General features: G+C 33.9%; 1 protein-coding gene across 1 annotated transcript in view; it reads left to right on the plus strand.

Annotated features, from left to right (window-relative positions):
- The first annotated feature begins 2,415 nt into the window (after positions 1 to 2,415).
- The window catches only part of LOC114355045 (alkaline phosphatase, tissue-nonspecific isozyme), a 29,398-nt gene continuing 12,684 nt past the window's right edge, over positions 2,416 to 19,129 (plus strand). Inside the window, exons 1-2 of the mRNA XM_028307702.1 lie at positions 2,416 to 2,816; positions 18,562 to 18,641. Coding sequence (XP_028163503.1) covers positions 2,726 to 2,816; positions 18,562 to 18,641 — 171 coding nt within the window. The 5' untranslated portion in view covers positions 2,416 to 2,725. The remainder of the gene's footprint in view (positions 2,817 to 18,561; positions 18,642 to 19,129) is intronic.

The following is a 19,129-nucleotide window of genomic DNA, read 5'->3' on the forward strand; positions in this document are numbered from 1 at the left end:
GAAACTTGAGGAAATAAGCTTTTTAATACAAAAATGTGCTAACAAGGCAAATAGACAGAAAGGCTATCAAAATACAAAAGCAAAAGGTATAAAACACTCTTATTATCACTTTCGGCTCTCAACATTAATAGTAATCGTTTATTTTTTATGAAAAATTGCCACTACGATTGTAAGGAATACGATCGATTACTGTACAACCACGAGTGCCATTCGTGCTCAAGGCACTATTTTATCGTTAAAAAAATAAACGATGGCAAGTGGCTTTTGAATCCTGTATTTTATTGGTAACTAGCTTTCCGCCCGCGGCTTCGCCCGCGTGGAATTTTGTCTGTCACAGAAAAACTTTATCGCGCGCGTCCCTGTTTCAAAAACCGGGATAAAAACTATCCTATGTTCTTTCCCGGGACTCAAACTATCTCTATGCCAAATTTCATCAAAATCGGTTGCGAGGTTTAAGCGGGAAAGCGTAACAGACAGACAGACAGACAGACAGACAGACAGACAGACAGACAGACAGACAGACAGACAGACAGAGTTACTTTCGCATTTATAATATTAGTTGGGATTTTATGACGTTCAGTGGTTAGTCATAATATGGCTCACCTGACAAAGTGCAACTACAGATCCTTTAACTTACATTAAGCTAGAAATAAAATTATTTTATTAGCTAGTATTTTCTATAATATTTATCAAGTCCACAATAATATTATGTAATTGTTATTGTTATTGTTAACACGACTTTAAAATAAAAAGAAAATTACAAAATAAAAACAAAATTGACTAATTTTAAACAACGTCATCATAATTTCTCCTTAAAGGTTTCTTTGCCCCTGCCTCCTTTCTACCAAATCAATATTATACAGCTCTCTCTTATAGGTTACATAATTACTCAATAACCCTGTAATCCTTAGGGCTCGCTCCCACGGCAATCCTGTTATTCCTGCATTACTGGATTCTGCAAAACTGGACTGTCGTGTGACACTCATTTTATGTGTTTGAAATTAGAAGATTGTTTTTTTACGGAACACGGCTTACAGGATGTTAGTGTGAACGGTAATATTAAAACACGTATACAAATATACGGGATCATGCAAAAAACAGGTCCTGCAAAAAATAGGATGTGTCCGTGGGAACAAGCCCTTAAGTTGGTTATTCATTAATGTCAAATACGTCATACAGTATCTTACGTGACCACATGGCCAGTGCAATGCATCCACAGCTGGGGAAAAGGGAATGTCCGACCGAACAGGGAAAGAAGTAGAGCTGATTGTGGAATATTAGTGTAATATTTATTTAGTACCTAATCATTTATGAAACTGAATATTTATCTCGGACAATAGTAAATTCGGGCAACCGTTATTCGAGCGTATGTGTTTTCGGACAAAAAAATATTCGGGATAAAATTATTTCGGTCAATCATTATTCGATCATTCATGATTCGGGCCTAAGTTGTACAATCATTAATTACTCTGCATCTGAAAATAATGAGGAAAATTGTTTGCTTTTATTTAAAAAAAAATTGGTGGCTAATTTATTAAAGTACTTTGTTAAACTGTTGAAAAATAGTAATTCTAGTCAAAGATTTTAGACAATCAGGGGATTTGAAAACGCGTATTAAACATCTAGGTCTTATGCCCAATTTCACCATCAATTCCTAATTTTTAAGTGACCCCTTTGTTAAAAAAATTCCTGTTATGTGTTACCATAGGGGTCACTTAAAAAATAGGGATTGATGATGAAAATCTGGCATCAATCTGTAATAGAACCAATAAACCAATTTCATTGATCAAATAAAAGTTATAAGTCAATAACTTTTGACCAAGTGCATTATTAAGATAACTGCAACATCGATTAATATAACAAATTACAAACAAACACTCATTGTTCTGCAGATGGGAGCTGGGAACCGAATTGATCAATGTAAAGAAAATCATCAGATGCACAGCGGATGGATAGAGTCGACATTTTTTATTATAATTTTAACTTTGCAATATCAAAAATAACTTTTTTAAATTTTATTATAAACGAAAAATCTTTAATAATAACAGAGTACTAGGCAAACTTAATGCTATAATTGCATTCTCTACAATCTACATGCTTAAACAATAATAGTTACAATATTAAAAATAAAAATATCAATAATTAGATATTTTATTAATTAATAACAACTGTCTTAGTTAGCAAAAAGTTAAAAGAACTTTGAAGCATAACTATTATTATGTCATTGCTATATTGCCTAGAGAGGTAATTATTGCGTTTCAAATTAGCATATTTAGCAGCTTGTAAAAAAACATTAACATGTGGAATAGGCAAAATATTTAATACTCATAGCAAGAATTTATTTTACACTAGTTATATGCTGTGCGTGCATTGCATCACTTGTACTACACCTGTACACATCGAATTAGTTTCAAGCTCACAAGGTCCAGTTCAAGGGTGAACCAAATTAAAAATACAATAATGCACATTTTATTAACAACGACTCCATTACTCTCGTTGTCGTGTCCAAATTGTACTTTTAAGTGACACCAAAAGTACGTTCTCAGTAGTGCCATTGAAACCGCAGTCAGATCATGAAGTGTATTAGTAACAAAATAATTTAATAATATCAAGTAATTAAGTTAAAATATTTCACGTGATTTTCGACTGAAATACTGGCCGCTTTAGACGTTTGCGTGTTTTAGAAAAAAGTTTTTGAATAATTTGAAACTTTTTTGGCGCCAAGATGTCTGCGTTGTGTCTTTTTAAATTGACATTTTTAGTGCTAGTGTTTTTGTTTTGCATAAGTGCAAGAAGTGTAGAAGATAAAAATAAATGTAAGTATTTTAAACTTAAGTTATTTACCTACTTTAGTAATTAAATAAAATTGATAACGTTAAACAAAATTAACTAAAATGCAATTTAAGTAAATTAGTGTGTCGAAAAGGTGAACTAATTAAATTATAGTCAGATAAAGGCTTTATGGTAATCAATGTTACTAAAATCAAGCATTACCTTTAAAATAATTAGCTACTGTTCACAATTACAAGGTAAAATTATGTTTACCAAATTACAGCCTAATTATTTAACGAGTACTAACAAAAGATACGTAGGTATTATTTTGCAAATATTATTATGAATTGATCTTTACATTTTGAATAAAATAATTAATAATATAATTTATACTATTGTTTTAAGTATCTATTAAAATAATATTCATTATAAAGCGATATCAAAGTCAAAGTCAAAGTCAAAATTTCTTTATTTGTTTAGACTAACAAATAGTTCTTACAAATCGTCATTTTGCTCTTAAGGAGCTATATCTATTTGCTATATCTATCTATCTGCTACATTATTTATTACAGCAATTAATGTCTAGTGAATAATTTCCAATGAACTGCATTGAACACTGCAGTGAGATTTGTACGTAATCTTGACCTAGTTTTCGTTATTTGCAAATGTTTTTGCATAGACACGCATTTTGTGTGTCAAACATAAACATGCATTTTTGCAAACAATATGAAAACCGTTAGTATAGAGTTAAGAATGTCTATTATTACAAAACTAACCATACCGCTTTGATACGATCTTAACAGTTTTTTTTATTCATAGGTAGTTATATTCTTCTTTGACATACTTTCATGTTGTTTCAAAATTATTTTATTTCATTTTCACCGTAATCCTAACGAAAGTCTTTGTTAAAAACAAACTTGAATATGTTTAAAACACTAAGGCTGGGTTGCACCATCTTACTTTAATTATAACAAACGTACAAAATCTGTCAAACTCCATACAAAAACATCGGTTATCGTTATAGTTACGGTAGTTAGCTGGTGCAACTCAGCCTGAGTGCTGTATTTTAATTCAAGTTTTTTTTTAATCTGGCTAGGATGAGGAGTTTAATCTAAATCCTCCATTGCCTCGCTGTTAAATTAGGAAGGTTAGAGCTCTTACAGCAGATATTGAAATACGATGATGATGACTAACTGTGAATTTATAGTAGGGGAGCCCATGTGGGGATTTTGGCATTTACTAAAGCGTAACTAACTAACGTAAAGACAGGGGGGATACCTTGCAGATGGTTAAGTACCTCCACCAAATATGAGCCCCATTACGAGTATATTATTACGAGTAAGTTAATAAAATCATTTGATAAGCTTACACACGTGCACGTAAGCACACATGCGAGTACATTAACGTAAATTACTTAAACTAAGTGCTCGATGCAATTCAGTAGTACTTTCCTGTAATTGTTTTAATTAGCAGCTGCGATACAGGCGTTTTTACCTGAGTAGGTATTAGTATTTTATTTGTAAATAAAGCCTTAAGTTGTTTCAATCAACTAGAATGGAAAATTCAGTAGGAAAGTACCTAAGTACCTACTATCCATCCAGATGGTATCTAAAGCATTTATTACGGTAGTCCTTGACAGTTTGGCGTCTCTACAAGAAAGTTGATTCAGTGCTACCAATAAATATGGGAGCTAGCTCATGTTATGACTGTCTTTATATCTGACGAGGCTACCAAAAAGGTTGGTGGCTTTTGCCAAATAGGTACATCTGATAAAATTATAGCTGTATGGTGAAGGTATCTTTATACAAGACTTGCGGCCGCCCGCGACTTCGTACGCATGGATCCCGTTTACCTCCTTAGGGGTGGAGTTTCGTAAAATCTGTTCTTAGTGAGCACTTACGTTCTAAAAGAAACCCCCATGCAAAATTTGAGACTCTTAGCACTTGTAGTTTCCGAGATTTCGTGATGAGTGAGTGAGTCAGTGACCTTTCGCTTTTATAGATACTGATTCAGTATTACACTACCTTTTTTTGTTTTTAGAATATAGACTATCTTTTTTTTATCCACAACAAGAAAGCTCTTGGCTTGCATCTCACTTGATTAAGCCGAAGGTGTAAGCAAATCTTCATAGTTAATGTGGTCTGATGATGATGGCGAGTAAAAAGGTAAACTTTTAAAATTCTCACCAGTTCATAATAATATAAGTTGAAGCAATTGACTCGAGTTTACTGAATGAAACTGGCTAGCCTTGAAAGGTGAGTGTAAACGTAATGTCGTATCGTTTGATGAAATAATCGTGTATCGTTGGCAAGTTGCTATAATTTTGAGTGGGCTTGTTAATTCCTTATTCCGGTCTTATTAATTTATGGATTAATTTATTATGTACACGCGTTGCATGATTTTTAATTAATAATATTATGTGTCAAAACACTCGTTTTTCGTAGATAAGTTTTTGCCGTACATACCATGTAAGCAATCTTGATATGAATAAATTGAACTCATACTTGAGACCCGACAGCGTAGCGTGCAGCAAAGGCTTAAGGTTTAGGATAGGATCAATGCTTTTAAGTCTGATCGCTATCGCTTCACGCCGGCTCATCGCATTGGTTTGGCTGAACCTTAAGTCTTTACTTGGCTGATCCTTTACAAGGAGCGCAATTAGAGTTTCGATTCCCATTCATATCAATTATGCCAAGTTCTGTATCATGTCCATGATATTATAGATCAGTATGCCTAAGATGCGTGCCGCGATAAGCGGTTATCACGCCATTTTCAACCGACTTCAAAAAAAGGAGGAGGTTCTCAATTCGACCCGTATGTTTTTTTTTTTTTTTTCTATGTTTGTTACGCGATAACTCCGCCAATTATGAACCGATTTGAACAAATCTTTTTTCGGCGTATAGGTAATACCTCAAGGGTGGTCCCATTTAAATTTAATAATAAAAAAAACAACCCCCAAGGGTGGAAAATTGGGGATGAACTTTTTTATACGCAATATCTCCGCCGATTATGAACCAATTTGAACGATTATTTTTTTGTTGAATAGGTATTATAAAAAGGGTGGTTTCATGTGAATTTGAAGAAAAACTGGTCATGGTAGGTACAACTCCTTAATGCTTAGGATTTGTAGGATAATTCTTTAAATATTTCAAGTACAAATAGACCAACAGTTGTATTCTTTCATGTTTTTAAGGTGGGCTGACGGTTTAAGGTCTTTTTAGGTTTCCTATATGGTAACCTGTATTTTGTAGGGAATATTATTTTACACTAGACATGAAGAATATGGTCTCAATGTACTGCCTACCTTCAGTAGTTAACTAAAAAGCAAGAAATAAGTAAAATTTTATAAAAAAAAATAAAACCGACTCCAAAAAACCTACACTAAAAAAGGAGAAAAATAATTACTAATTACCTACTTATTTATTAGGACGAATTATTAATATTTATGTAGGTATACCATGATTGATACTTTTGGAGTCGGTGCAGGCAAACTTTACATGTTTCATAATCTTGGCACCGACTCCAGAAGTATCAATCATGGTATACCTACATAAATATTAATAATTCGTCCTAATAAATAAGTAGGTAATTAGTAATTATTTTTCTCCTTTTTTAGTGTAGGTTTTTTGGAGTCGGTTTTATTTTTTTTTATAAAATTTTATATCGATTTTGCCCATACATTTTGACGTCGATAAAAGTTGTCACGGCGCGCATCTTAGGCCTACAGGGGTGGCCAACCGGTCGATCGCGACTATTAGTCCAGTCGATCGTGGCAAGGCAAAAAATACTAAGTATAATAATATGATTGTGTACTAAACTATGCTGTTTCATTTAAGATTTCAAGAAGTATGTAGGTGGTAGTAGATCGCCTAGGGTTTTATTAGTAAATAGTAGATCTTATGTCTAATCAAGTTGGCCACCCCTGTTATGATAGATGCCCTAGAATGGAAACGGTAAGAACTTAATATAGTAACGGTGAAAGAAGTGTTTATTTTGTTGTAAGAAACCCTTAGGTGGCGTAACTTCAGCTATAATAATGGTAGGCGTTTTTTTACCTTAATTTCCTTTTGGAAAAACGTTTGTATCAACCCTAATCTATGGCATCAAAGAAACTGTCATTCGCCATAAAAATGATTTTATTTTTACTATGAAAGAAATAGGAAAATAACTCATTTGGCATTATGTAAGTATTTTATTAGAAAACTAGCTGTGCCCGCGAATTCACGTTTTTTGAACATTTTTCTTTACTACTCCGCCCATAGATACTGTAGAGTGATGTTATGCATAGCCTAAAGCCTTCCTCGATAAATGGGTATCTAACACAAAAATATTTTTTCAAATCAGTGGTGCAATTTTATTGTGTAAAGCAAACTTATTCATTTGACAGTTCAAAACTTACGCTATATTATGTTGTATCTGTATTTGACAGATCAAACGCGTTGTTAAACAGATTTTATCGTACGTTGTGAACTGTCAAATTAATAAATGAATACGATTTCTTTACACAATGTAGCTCAGAGCAGGTAGTTCCTGAGATAAGCGTATTCAACCCAACAAACAAACTCTTCAGCTTTATAATATTAGTATAAATATTTGGTGTATTTACCTTACATTTAATATTCAATTTCCTAGAAGAGACCCGTTTTTTCCCTTGACATGTCGTTTTCCTTGAGATCACGCTAAAATATCTTTTCAATGTGGAAAGCAACATGTTATTTGCCACCCACATTATCAAGCAAAAGGGTCCAAATTCTGTTCTTATAATAGGTACTTATCTGCCTATAGGTATCGTATGTAGTCCTCTTTACACAATACACACCTAAATAAACAAGAAATGAATAGGTAGTTAAGTAGTAAGAAAGTAAGCAATTGCAATTTACAATCCATCAAGGATAATAATATTATTACATCTATACTAATATTATAAAAAAGCTGAAAAATTTGTTTGTTTGATTGAACGCGGTAATCTCAGGAACTACTGGTCCGATTTGAAAAAATATGTTTCTGCTGGACTTGGATAGCCAATTTACCGAGGAAGGCTTTAGGCTAAATAACATCACCCTACAGCCAATAGGGGCGGAAAAGAAAAATGTTGCAAAAACGGGAAATATTATTCAAACAATTTTCACGCGTACGAAGTCGCGGCCACAGCTAGTATTTACATATTATTATATTTCGTTGCAACACACTTATGCTAGAGCTATAATAATGTCAAATTGTTTTAAAAATAACTGGGCACATCCTTCTTTAGGGCGATAACTGGAAATAAAAAAACGCATTGCTATGCATAGAGATAATGTCAAAACTATTTATCGTTATCAGTTAAAGTATTTCCGGGGCAAAAAAGTTTTTTTTTACGTTATTTTAATATTAGTCACGAGTATAACACCGGTAGCAGGAAGGCGCTGGATGCAGGCCGCTATACCAACCGATAATGGGGGAGGAAATCATTGGGGGAGGCCTATGGTTGATATGATGATGTTGATATTTCAATTGTTAAGCGGATTCTTTAACTTATTATGAGATTTTTTGATTGAATAACTAATGATCACTAACTAATCTTTAAATTTTTTGACAAATTACTAAGTGCTTATATGTACGTACATCAGTATACTCGAAGCCTGCCAAGGGCAATATGACCACAATTTGGGAAAAACTCGGTCTTCACTGGTTGGGTTTTTATTGGCGGTCAAGCTGTAGATTGTCAAGGTGGGATCAAGAGGTGGGAATTTTTCCGTCCAAGGGCAGTTGTTAATAAAACTTACAACCTAGAGTCCTGCAGATTTACCTCCATGTTGACAATATCTATTAACAATTTCAACTGCAAATATCTTTAGTTCAAATAATTTTATTTACACAGCTTTTGTGTACATCCATTAACACTCTGTATACATAAAATATTTATAATAAATTCTTTAAGCCAACAAAGAGTCACACAATGGTTGTATTATGAGAAATGCACCCCAGTTTCAATGTAGTAAGTAAAGATTGTATTTCTCAGAAGCAATATTGTTCATGATGTGTTACTTTCCTCTTTATTTTAAATGATTGTTAGTTCAGTCGCGAATACCATCTTTGTATATTAAAAGGCACAAATTGGACAGATATAATTATTTGTTTTGTCAGTCACTCTGGTTCTCCTACGGATCTCCTAATTTCTGATTCGATCACGCAGGGAAACTCCGAGCATAGCACGCTCCATCGCCCTTTATTTTGCTAAATATGTATATTTTTAGAGATTATGTACGTTTTTCTTGGATTGTCCTTACTATAAAACATATGAAATAGTACCTAACTAATTTCAACTTGGAGTTGGCGTGTATCCTCGTACATTATACATATTACTATGTATATTCCTAATCCGATAAAATCTTTTAATAAAACAGCGTTCATTTATTGAATATCTATTACTCAATATCGTTACGCTCTATATCACAGTACGTGGGCTAATTAGTGATCCTTATAATGACGAATAACCTAGTTCATAACAAAAGGACAATGTTCGTTCTCCATACATTGTTCGCCTAAGAACCAACAATTTTGACATATTACTACCCGAAAGCGAAATAATACGATTCTGTGTGTAAGAACAATGATTCCTGATGGACACTTGCCATAAAATTAATGATTAAGAATATTAAATCACAGCGATATAATATGTCGTTTATGACAACATGGCGTCTAATGTATTGTGTGAATGTATGAACGCCGATTCGCGAAAAATGTTTTATATTGTCGTCACGCCGAGTCGCAGCCCAATAGTATAAAATAATAGAACAAGTTTTAGAAATACAACTCGGCATTCCACTTTTATAATATGCCCACATATTGCACGTAAATAAACAACATGAATCGTAGGTTGTTTCCACCCTTGTCATCTGACACATGAAATAAACTCCTATTGTATTATAGATATCGAAGCCGAATCGTATATAATAATAGAATGGGTTTCTTATTTATTTAATTTTTCAATGCTTAAGTGTCCATTAGAATGAAAGGGTGCTTAATGTATTAAAAAAAATAGAAAATAATTATGATGGGTTAATGTTTTTGGGCGGTTTTTTAGGCGGTTTCTGACAATGTCCTTTATGTTACTGAGTTTCCTGTGAACGTCGTGAGGTGAGTATAGACTAGCGCATATACTTGTAACAGAACAACGAACCGCTCTATTATGTTCTTGTACAGGGATGGCGAACCTTTATGCATCAACGTGCCACTTTTCTAAAAAAATGATTGATAAAGTCATAGAATAGACGTGGCATCAAATAACACCTCTAATGCTATCAATGAGAGGTATAGGGTAATTCCAGGATACATGCCCCAGTGGGATAGGTGCCGCGATTTTAAGTACACTATGTTACAAGCAACTTAGCATAAAATTATAGTATGTATAATAGAAAGGGACCTCCCCGTACCACTTTTCGCCTCGCAAACCATCAAAGAGTGCGTTCGTTTAGCCAGTGAGAGCAAAAATCTTCCGCGGCCAAACCTTAGCGAGCGTCGAAATAAAATTGGTAAGTATCTTTTAATGGATAATTTTTTTGTCAGCTGTAAAATGAAGCAGATTTTTATATAATTTGATAGACTATCTTATAAATTAGACGGGATAGCTATGTTTAATTTGATTTTTAGTGTTATTATATTTGTTATTAAAAAAGGCACCTATCCTATGCTAAAAGGATAGTTGCCTAATTTTTTTTGGGTATAGATGCCCTTAGGGCCATGTCCCATGCTCTTAGGGGCATCTATCCTAACCTGCTCTTTTTGTCACAAGTAGCAAGTAAGAAGAAAAAAAGAATGTAGTACGGCTAACCTTAGGAAAGTAATAAATAGGGTGCCCTTCTGATCGAATTACCTCTTTTCCCGACTTCGGGTGGATGTACTATGTACTATTTTTAATAAAAAATATTAAATTTCATATTTAATTCATTTAATAACAAACAATCTTAAATAATAATACTTGGCTTGTTTGATTTCAAAAAGCATTTGATCCTTAGAATTCAAAAACTGTATTAACGAGTCATCTATCCCTGCATCAGGCATCTATCCTTTGAAGCAATCATACAGTGAGTCTTCTATCCCCCACATTAGGCGTCTATCCCACTTTTTAGAGGTCAATTAAAATGGTATTTACTCAGAATCGGTATAACTTAAACTAAAATAATTATAGTAATATCATAGACGAAAGACCAAAGTTTACAGATACTAAGGTCAAATTGTTGATAAAAACTTACTGACTGAGTTACAGAGCTGTTTCAAAAAGTGGGGCATCTATCCTGGACTTACCCTAGTACAAGTGGCGCCACTGGCGAGTGACAGGACTTTACTCTACAGTGGCACTAACTGATAAAGGCAAATACGGTAGTCTTTATTCAAAACTCATTTTACTATTTTATTTTATATTGAATTTTGTGATTGGCGGGAGGGCTCTAAATATTGTGGCGCGTGCCATCGATGGCACGCTTGCCATTGGTTCGCCATCCCTGTTCTAGTATCACAATTTGCTTTGCAAACTGAGCGCTAGTGTATATTCACCTTAACGAAGTGTAATAGATAACTGACAAAGGAACCCTTGATTCTGACCAAATTAAATTGAACGCTACGTCGGCTATAATAATAATAATATTAGCCAGAAAACTCACAGAATATTATAACTTACAAACTTCGGGTTCTATTATTATTTTATTTCTATTATTTTATATTTGTGCGGGCTATGTCAGTCACTTTCGTTCTCCTGCGGATCTCCTCATTTCTGATTCGATCACGCAAGGAAATTCCGAGCATAGCACGCTCCATAATTATAATATATTTTAAATCGTATTTTATTATTTAATTTACTTTATTTAATTCTTTCGCCATGCCGATAAAGGCAGCTGCCCAGCAACATCTTAATAGGTATTAAAATTAATATGAAAAGGTGTTGAATATTAAGCCATCTTCACGCTTTGATGCGTGTCAATTTAATATAATAATGTGATTGTGTAGTGAAAATAGAAATTACGACTTTTAAACCACCATCGTCACTGAGAGTCATAATGTTTTATTTCTTGCCATTCGATTTTTAATAATTTTAATATTCGATATGAGTGTATGACATGAGAATTGAATGTATGACTTTCATACACAGATAAATGGACTCTCTAATTTAACAACCAGAGGCATTGCACAACTAGTTAATTTGATATAACAGAAAATAGGGTAATAGATACCTTAGGGCAAGGCTGGCCCAATAGATTTTCCAGATGTGCAAAATTTCTTAGACTGTGGCGACGTCGAGCCACAGCTTTTTGAAAATCAAAGCATAATCAAATCAAAAACAAAACATAGGGCCATTTATGTTTGACTGTTTTGGCTTTTAAATATTTCTCCTTATTGTATGGAGTGTAGTGTCTGAAATAAATTGATTGATTGATTTATACCACGGGCCGGATATCTCGCTGGCGGGCAAATTCAAATGCCTTGGCGAGCCACTTCATGGCCCGCGTAGCTTTATTTGGCCAGCCTTGCTCTAGGGCCTATTAGTCAATCCACGAACTTTTCAAGAGCTTTTTAAATCGAGACTTTTTCATAAATCTTGCAATGAACACGATTGGCTGACAATAATTTATTTGAATGGTCACATGGTAAAGAAATTCAATTTCAAACTTAACTCAGCTTAGAAAGAACTGTTTTAAAAGAAAATGGCTCTTAAAATGTATTTGTTATTGTTTTCGATTACCTAATTTGTTGTTTATAGTAGCCCTACTAACGCGTAAACACGACCTCCCAAAGGGTCAGGGTCGTTGCTAAACTTTCGTCCAATTGTCATAACAGCACGTAACTGGACAGATTAGAAACTTGTCATTTGAATAATGTAGATAAGTAGTCGTAAACAGGTGACCTTGCCCTATTGGAGCAAACCGTCTCGCCTGACGAAATTTTCAAGTTCAGTTTTTGTTTGGGTTTCTTCAGATGTACCGTGTAATTACAATGTTTTGGGTAACGTTAAACAATAAAATTAGTTGTAACAAACAAACGTTTTGTGGGTTAGATTCCACAACCCAAAATGTAATAAAAGACAAATTAAATTACTTATTTTGAGGGAGAACTGGGATAGCTATGTTTTTAATAGTGAACCACCCGTGGTGAAAATGATGATGATGATTATGAGAAAATTTAATGTGGGAGTTTGTATTACAGGGGCATTTATTAAATTAGTTTTATTGCGTCTCTTTTTTTTTGTCAATTTGCATGCTTTGTCAAGTCACTAACTACTAAAAATAGTCCTTAAACAAAATTTTAGTGTGTGAATCGATCAATATTTTTACTAAGGTAAAATAGAACTGTAGGTAGGTAGTAAATTAAGGAACCTTTACCTATGTAAAAAGTACTTCTACAGAAATGTCAATTTAGCAAACGTGAAAAAACGACTTAGGTATTTATATTGCCTCCCTGATCCCTTTTAATCAGCACGGAACCTTTCAGATCGCTCCAAATCGGATTACGAATCATTCCGACGAATTTAGTTGCTTTGGTAACGATTACGTAGGTTGTACTAACCTTGATGATTATATAGGGTGTGTTTGAAATCGCTGGCATCCTTTTAAAAAAAGACCATAGGCTGATGTGCTCAATAACTTTAACTCTTTATAAGAGCACTCTAATAAAAATACATAGTAAAAAGAATGACTAATATTTGGGGAATGCACTAGTGTATCATGAGTAGAGTCTTAAGCAGCCCCGAGACGATCAATTGCGATTGTCAATGTATTTACGTTCCAATTGACGGAAACGATTGTCAATTGCTCAGCGAAACGATCAATATTAGCTTCAATGGCACCTGTCAATTGGGCTTCAATTAAAATTATCATCGATTTGCTTCAATCACGTAAATTCAATTGACAATCGCTTCAATGCCTTTTGTAAACGATCAATGTCAATTGACAATCACGTAGAATTGACAATCGCGATTGATCGTCTCGGGGCCACTTTATATTAAAAGGATGCCAACGATCTCCAACTCACCCTGTATAGATTAACTTGGTGTTTAAAATAGTTAATTACTTTTCCAAAAACCAATAAAGATGAAAGTCAAACATTAAAAGAAATGGAGACAGAGTGTGAGATTTAAGAAGGTATTTCATTAAAGAACATAAGTGCAAGGACGACAAGTCAATTATAATAATTTTAGATCTACTAAAACCATTAAAGATTAACGATGGTGTCCATTGTCTTCAATAACTCATTATTTCCAAATTAATTAACATAAGATGTTTTCATCTAAATAGAATAGTTTATAGCTCAGATCATATAGAAGGGAATAGATGTGAAACGGGGGCGTGGCGCGTGTCTCCGCGATATGCCCAGAAACGAACATCACCCGCGACGCCAGGTTAGTCGCGATTCAGTCGTACTGAGGAAATGTTCTCCGATAATGTTGGATAATGCGTCGTAACGTGCAATAACATAAGTAAAACGAAGAACTACAGGAACAATGAAGTCATTTACCACATGTAAGTATTGCAAATCCATTGGTATTTTGCTTATAAATAAAAAAAACTAAACATTTTTACGAACGAATTCAGTGCCGTGACATTTACTGCGATATCGAAATTAGTGGTGATAAAAATTCAAACACGTTGTACATTGACGATTTAGTTAGCAACCACTTTATGTCATGCGTAACTACTGCGCAATGTATTTTATTTCTTCCGATATCCACTGACGCGTGAAAATACACAGTACGGCCGCATGTGCCGGTCGTAACATAGTGCAGGGCTCGTGTTCTAATACGGTTTCCTATTATCGATAAATAGAAGTAAATTATTATTTTCTATTTTCTAATTTTGAATGAAAAAATCATGAGTTGCTTGCGATTTTTAAGTTTTTACAAAAACAATAACAATAGTAGAAGGGATTAGTAACTGTCAACTATGTAATTACTATAAGAGCTAGTTGAAAGCCTAATATAGGCATTATTTTTGATAAACATAGGCGGTACGAATTTCGCCATAATTAAAAAGTTAATGCGCGATAGTAGTTAATAATAATTACAGTGATCCTGTTATTATTATTAAAGTAAATAATAATATATTACCAATATTGTAAATACTGGTAAAAATCGCAAGTACCTACTTAACCCATGACTTTTCATACAAACTTTGTCAGTCTATAACTTCTATACTCCATCGATAACGACATTGAGCTTTGGTTGGGGTAAATTAATATAAGGTAACTTCATTTAGTCCCAATAATTGATTCTGAGTTTTTCGTCCATACAAAATGGAACTGACTCCTTTATGCAAAAATCGTTAAAGAACATAATAATAACGTATAATAATAAAAAGGTTTTCATACAAGCAATTTTTTAAACCAATTTCGAGCCTTGCCCCCAGGATTTAAAGTATCGATATCTTATCGACTCCATTTTATCTTTCTTCTCTCTAATTGCTTTTTTCAAAGTGTGCGTCACGTCACGCGGCCATTGATTGGCCATAAGGCACGCCTTCACAGCACTTTTAAGCCGGTTGCACATGTTGTCGTAGACTCTCAGTCGCTTTGTTTTTACACAGTTGAATGTGTGTGTGGGAGCTGTGGTGGGGGAAATGTGGGGACACTGGTTCTCGTTGTAGTTACGCGCGACTTCATATCTATTCTCTTCTATGATCTGAGGTTTATAGCTATATCTCAATTAAGTTACCTGTAGTTTTATATACGTATCTAATGTGCAGATTATTAGATAATTAAATCTAATCTTTATGTTTATAATAGACAAGCTTTTGCCCGCGGCTTCACCAGCGTGAAATTTCGTTTGTCACAGATCGTCATAAATTATAGCCTACTAGCTTTCCGCCCGCGGCTTCGCCCGCGTGGAATTTTGTCTGTCACAGAAAAACTTTATCGCGCGCGTCCCTGTTTCAAAAACCGGGATAAAAACTATCCTATGTTCTTTCCCGGGACTCAAACTATCTCTATGCCAAATTTCATCAAAATCGGTTGCGAGGTTTAAGCGGGAAAGCGTAACAGACAGACAGACAGACAGACAGACAGAGTTACTTTCGCATTTATAATATTAGTTGGGATATGTTATTCTGGGTTATAAACAATAATATTGTAAAGTTTCATCAACATCCGTTCAGTAGTTTTTGCGTGAAAGAGTAACAAACATCCAGACATCCAAACTTTTGAATTTATAATATTAGTAGGATAATAGTAGAATTCTCATATTTAAATTGAATGAGTTTACATATTTTATGGGTGTAAACAGAATCAAGTGGTTAAATATCTTGAACAAATATTATTAACGCAATGAATTTCCAAACTTGACAAAAACAAGTTTAAAACTCAATCAAAAAGGTCGATGAACTTTTTTATCGTTGAAACATTTAGTACAATGTGAAACGATACCTCTTGAAAAAGTTTTAACTCCCAAAGTTATTGAGGTCATAGTATCCTTTTTCCACAGAACTTTAAGTGATATTTTATCCGTAAAAAGTTACAGTTTACCTTTTAATAGAGATGAGCTGCAGAGACTATCGATGAAAATGTTGGATACATTTGCCAGACTACTGATAGGTAGCTAAAAATAATCATGGTAAAGTACAGCTTTTAGTAAAGCAATCTAGGTACACTATAAATCGGACATTTTCAAGGCAAGAGTGAATAGACACTTACAGGACAAATAATTATGTAGGTACCATCCTAGACAGCATCTCACTTAACATGAGGTGCGATTGCGGTCAAATATCTGCCTTGTTCTGCATAAAAAGTTGCTATTCTATGCATTGAACGCCTATCTTTATTATCGATATCCTGATTGATTCTCGATGTTAACTATCGCTTGTTCGGCATCTCTACTTTTTGAACTTACACTTTGTTGACTTTAGGACTTTGTCTAGGTGTGGACAGGGTTTTCATCTCTTCGTGAGCAAACTTGCTGAATTAAATAGTTTTGATACTTAGCTTCTACTATTATTATATGGAGGGCAAAGAATTGAAACTCTCGCCAACAACCAAGACTTTTTATTTGTATTGCACATCGTAGGTATGTACATTATACAGGTATCATCATCATCATAAAATTGAAGATTATTTATTAACCAAAATACTTAATGCAGTGTAAAAATAAATATTTTAATAACATATCTAGTCGGTAAGCGAAAGTTTTAATAAGCATTAACGATTAATTTTCCTTTTCAATGGATTTGCGTCTTCTATTCGCATAGAAAATTTTCCACAAAAGCTTTAATTCTTTAGTCGCATAAATGCAAACCTTTCTATGGCTTCATATTTTAATATTATATGAATTTATTCAAATGGATAATAAAGAAGATAATAACGAAGTCTGAATGCGCAATAAAATGTTAATATAATCTACGCAGTCTAATTTTTTGGTAAATAATTTTAGAATGGTTAATGATATAACCACAGAATAATAATAAGTACATATAACTTAATTAGCAGCTATAAGCTTGAACTGTTTTAGAAACTACCTTTTGGAAGTAAAAAAATCGGTCATCGATAAGTCATGTATGATTTAAGACAATTTATCGCTTCAAGGCTCGTTACCCACCAGAACGGAGATGTGAGGAGATGCGTTTGAATAACCAATCAGATTTCGTTATTTCCATATCACCAAATCACGGCTTCGGTTCGGAAATCGATTAATGTAACTGCCTCTGTAGTCTAGTAGTAACACCAGATGGTTCAGAACTTCAGATCCAGAGCTCCCAGGTTCGATTCCCAGTGGCTGCAGATTTTTCTGTTTGGTTTGTGGTAGGGCTTTTTGTAAATTCATTTGGCTGGCTACAACCATCTTACCTATACCTGTTGCCATAACAACAATTTCAGTATTATTGTGTTCCAGTAGTTGGAGATAAGATAGTCAGTTTCTCTGCGGTTGAGGATTCCGTATGAAACCCTCGGCTTAATCATTACTTTCTATCAAGTGCGATGCAGGCCAAAAGCTTCCTCGTTGTGGATAAAAAATATCTCCTGTCCCCTCCGCTTTGGTGGAAACCGGGTCTAAGTCTTAACAAACAGACTCATGGATAAATAATACACTAATCTTACTAGTGTCCGTTTTTCCTTTGTAGGTGCGGAACCTTAAAAATCAATGGGAAACAATATGACACTCGTTATTTTCGCTTAACATTTCGCGTGCGACATCAAAACGATTGTACGCGTGCTTATTAAGGTTAATGGAATTCGCATAATTATATTGTTGTTTTAAATGGGTTATTAGAAGGTTTTGTCGTGCGAAATGTACTTCGCGCTTCGTTGGAGATGTTAATGTTTAAAGGGTCTTTTTTAGGGTTTCCTCTGTTTGTATCTTTGTAATTGTTTTACTTTTGATTCGTGCTAGATGAAATTTGAATATTTCTACAGATTATAACAAAAGGAATTATTTTAATGACATACTAATAGATAGTATTATGAGGCTATGACTATAAAAACTCATAAAACTGATTTTTATACGTCGCAGTATTAACTCTACCACTGCTTAGGGACAATAAATGGGCCAGTACTGAGAAGTCTACATCTATGACTGACTCTACTACCGGCCCCCCGCATTTATTATACTGTAGGTAGATAGTTAAGGGCCCTGATAGATAGGTTATCAGGTACTTATCTGTCAGATAAATTTAAAATGTTGGTTTCACAAATCTCAAATAGAGAGTAGATGAAGTCATCAGTAATGGCAAGCTTTATTAGTAAAAGATAACGCTTAAGTACCTGTCTGAAATTTTATCAGGCCGGAAACCTGCAGTTTAACTGTTAAATGACCTCATTGACCACGTATTGTTTCAGATACATTACCAAAGACTTCTTTCGACGAGAAAAATAAGGACCACTGGAACATCCAAGCGCAATGGACTCTACGGAACAAGGTAAACGATAAATACAGTGTAAGTCTTGATAAAGTGCACATAAGAAAATAGGTGAATTTTTATCGAAGGAACGTCAAAAAATATCTGAGATTTTTTAAAAAAAATTGTAGATTTTTTTTCTCTTTTTTTCTTATTGTGAAGAAAACGTCATGACTTTTAAACTAAGAGGCATATCCTGATAAAATAATACCAGTAATAATGCTAAATAACAGGCAATACTAATAAAATACATATAATATCCAGAAAATAGCAAGAAATAAAAAAATGTTACTTTTTGAGAAAAATCTGTAATTATAATAATTTTTTTGTAATTTTTACGTCGATAAAAATAGGTCTAGTTTCACCTATTTTCATATGTGCACTTTATCATGACTCACACTGTATTCATATAAAAAATCATGTTTTGTACCAAATTATGTCACTCCCACTCACTGTCTGAACAGTTTCCGTTCCAGTATCTGATTTGGGCCAACTTTACTATCTTTTAG

The sequence above is a fragment of the Ostrinia furnacalis genome, unplaced genomic scaffold (genome assembly GCF_004193835.3).
Source record: "Ostrinia furnacalis isolate ACB-3 unplaced genomic scaffold, ASM419383v2 OfSCF2311, whole genome shotgun sequence".
NCBI lineage: Eukaryota > Metazoa > Arthropoda > Insecta > Lepidoptera > Crambidae > Ostrinia > Ostrinia furnacalis.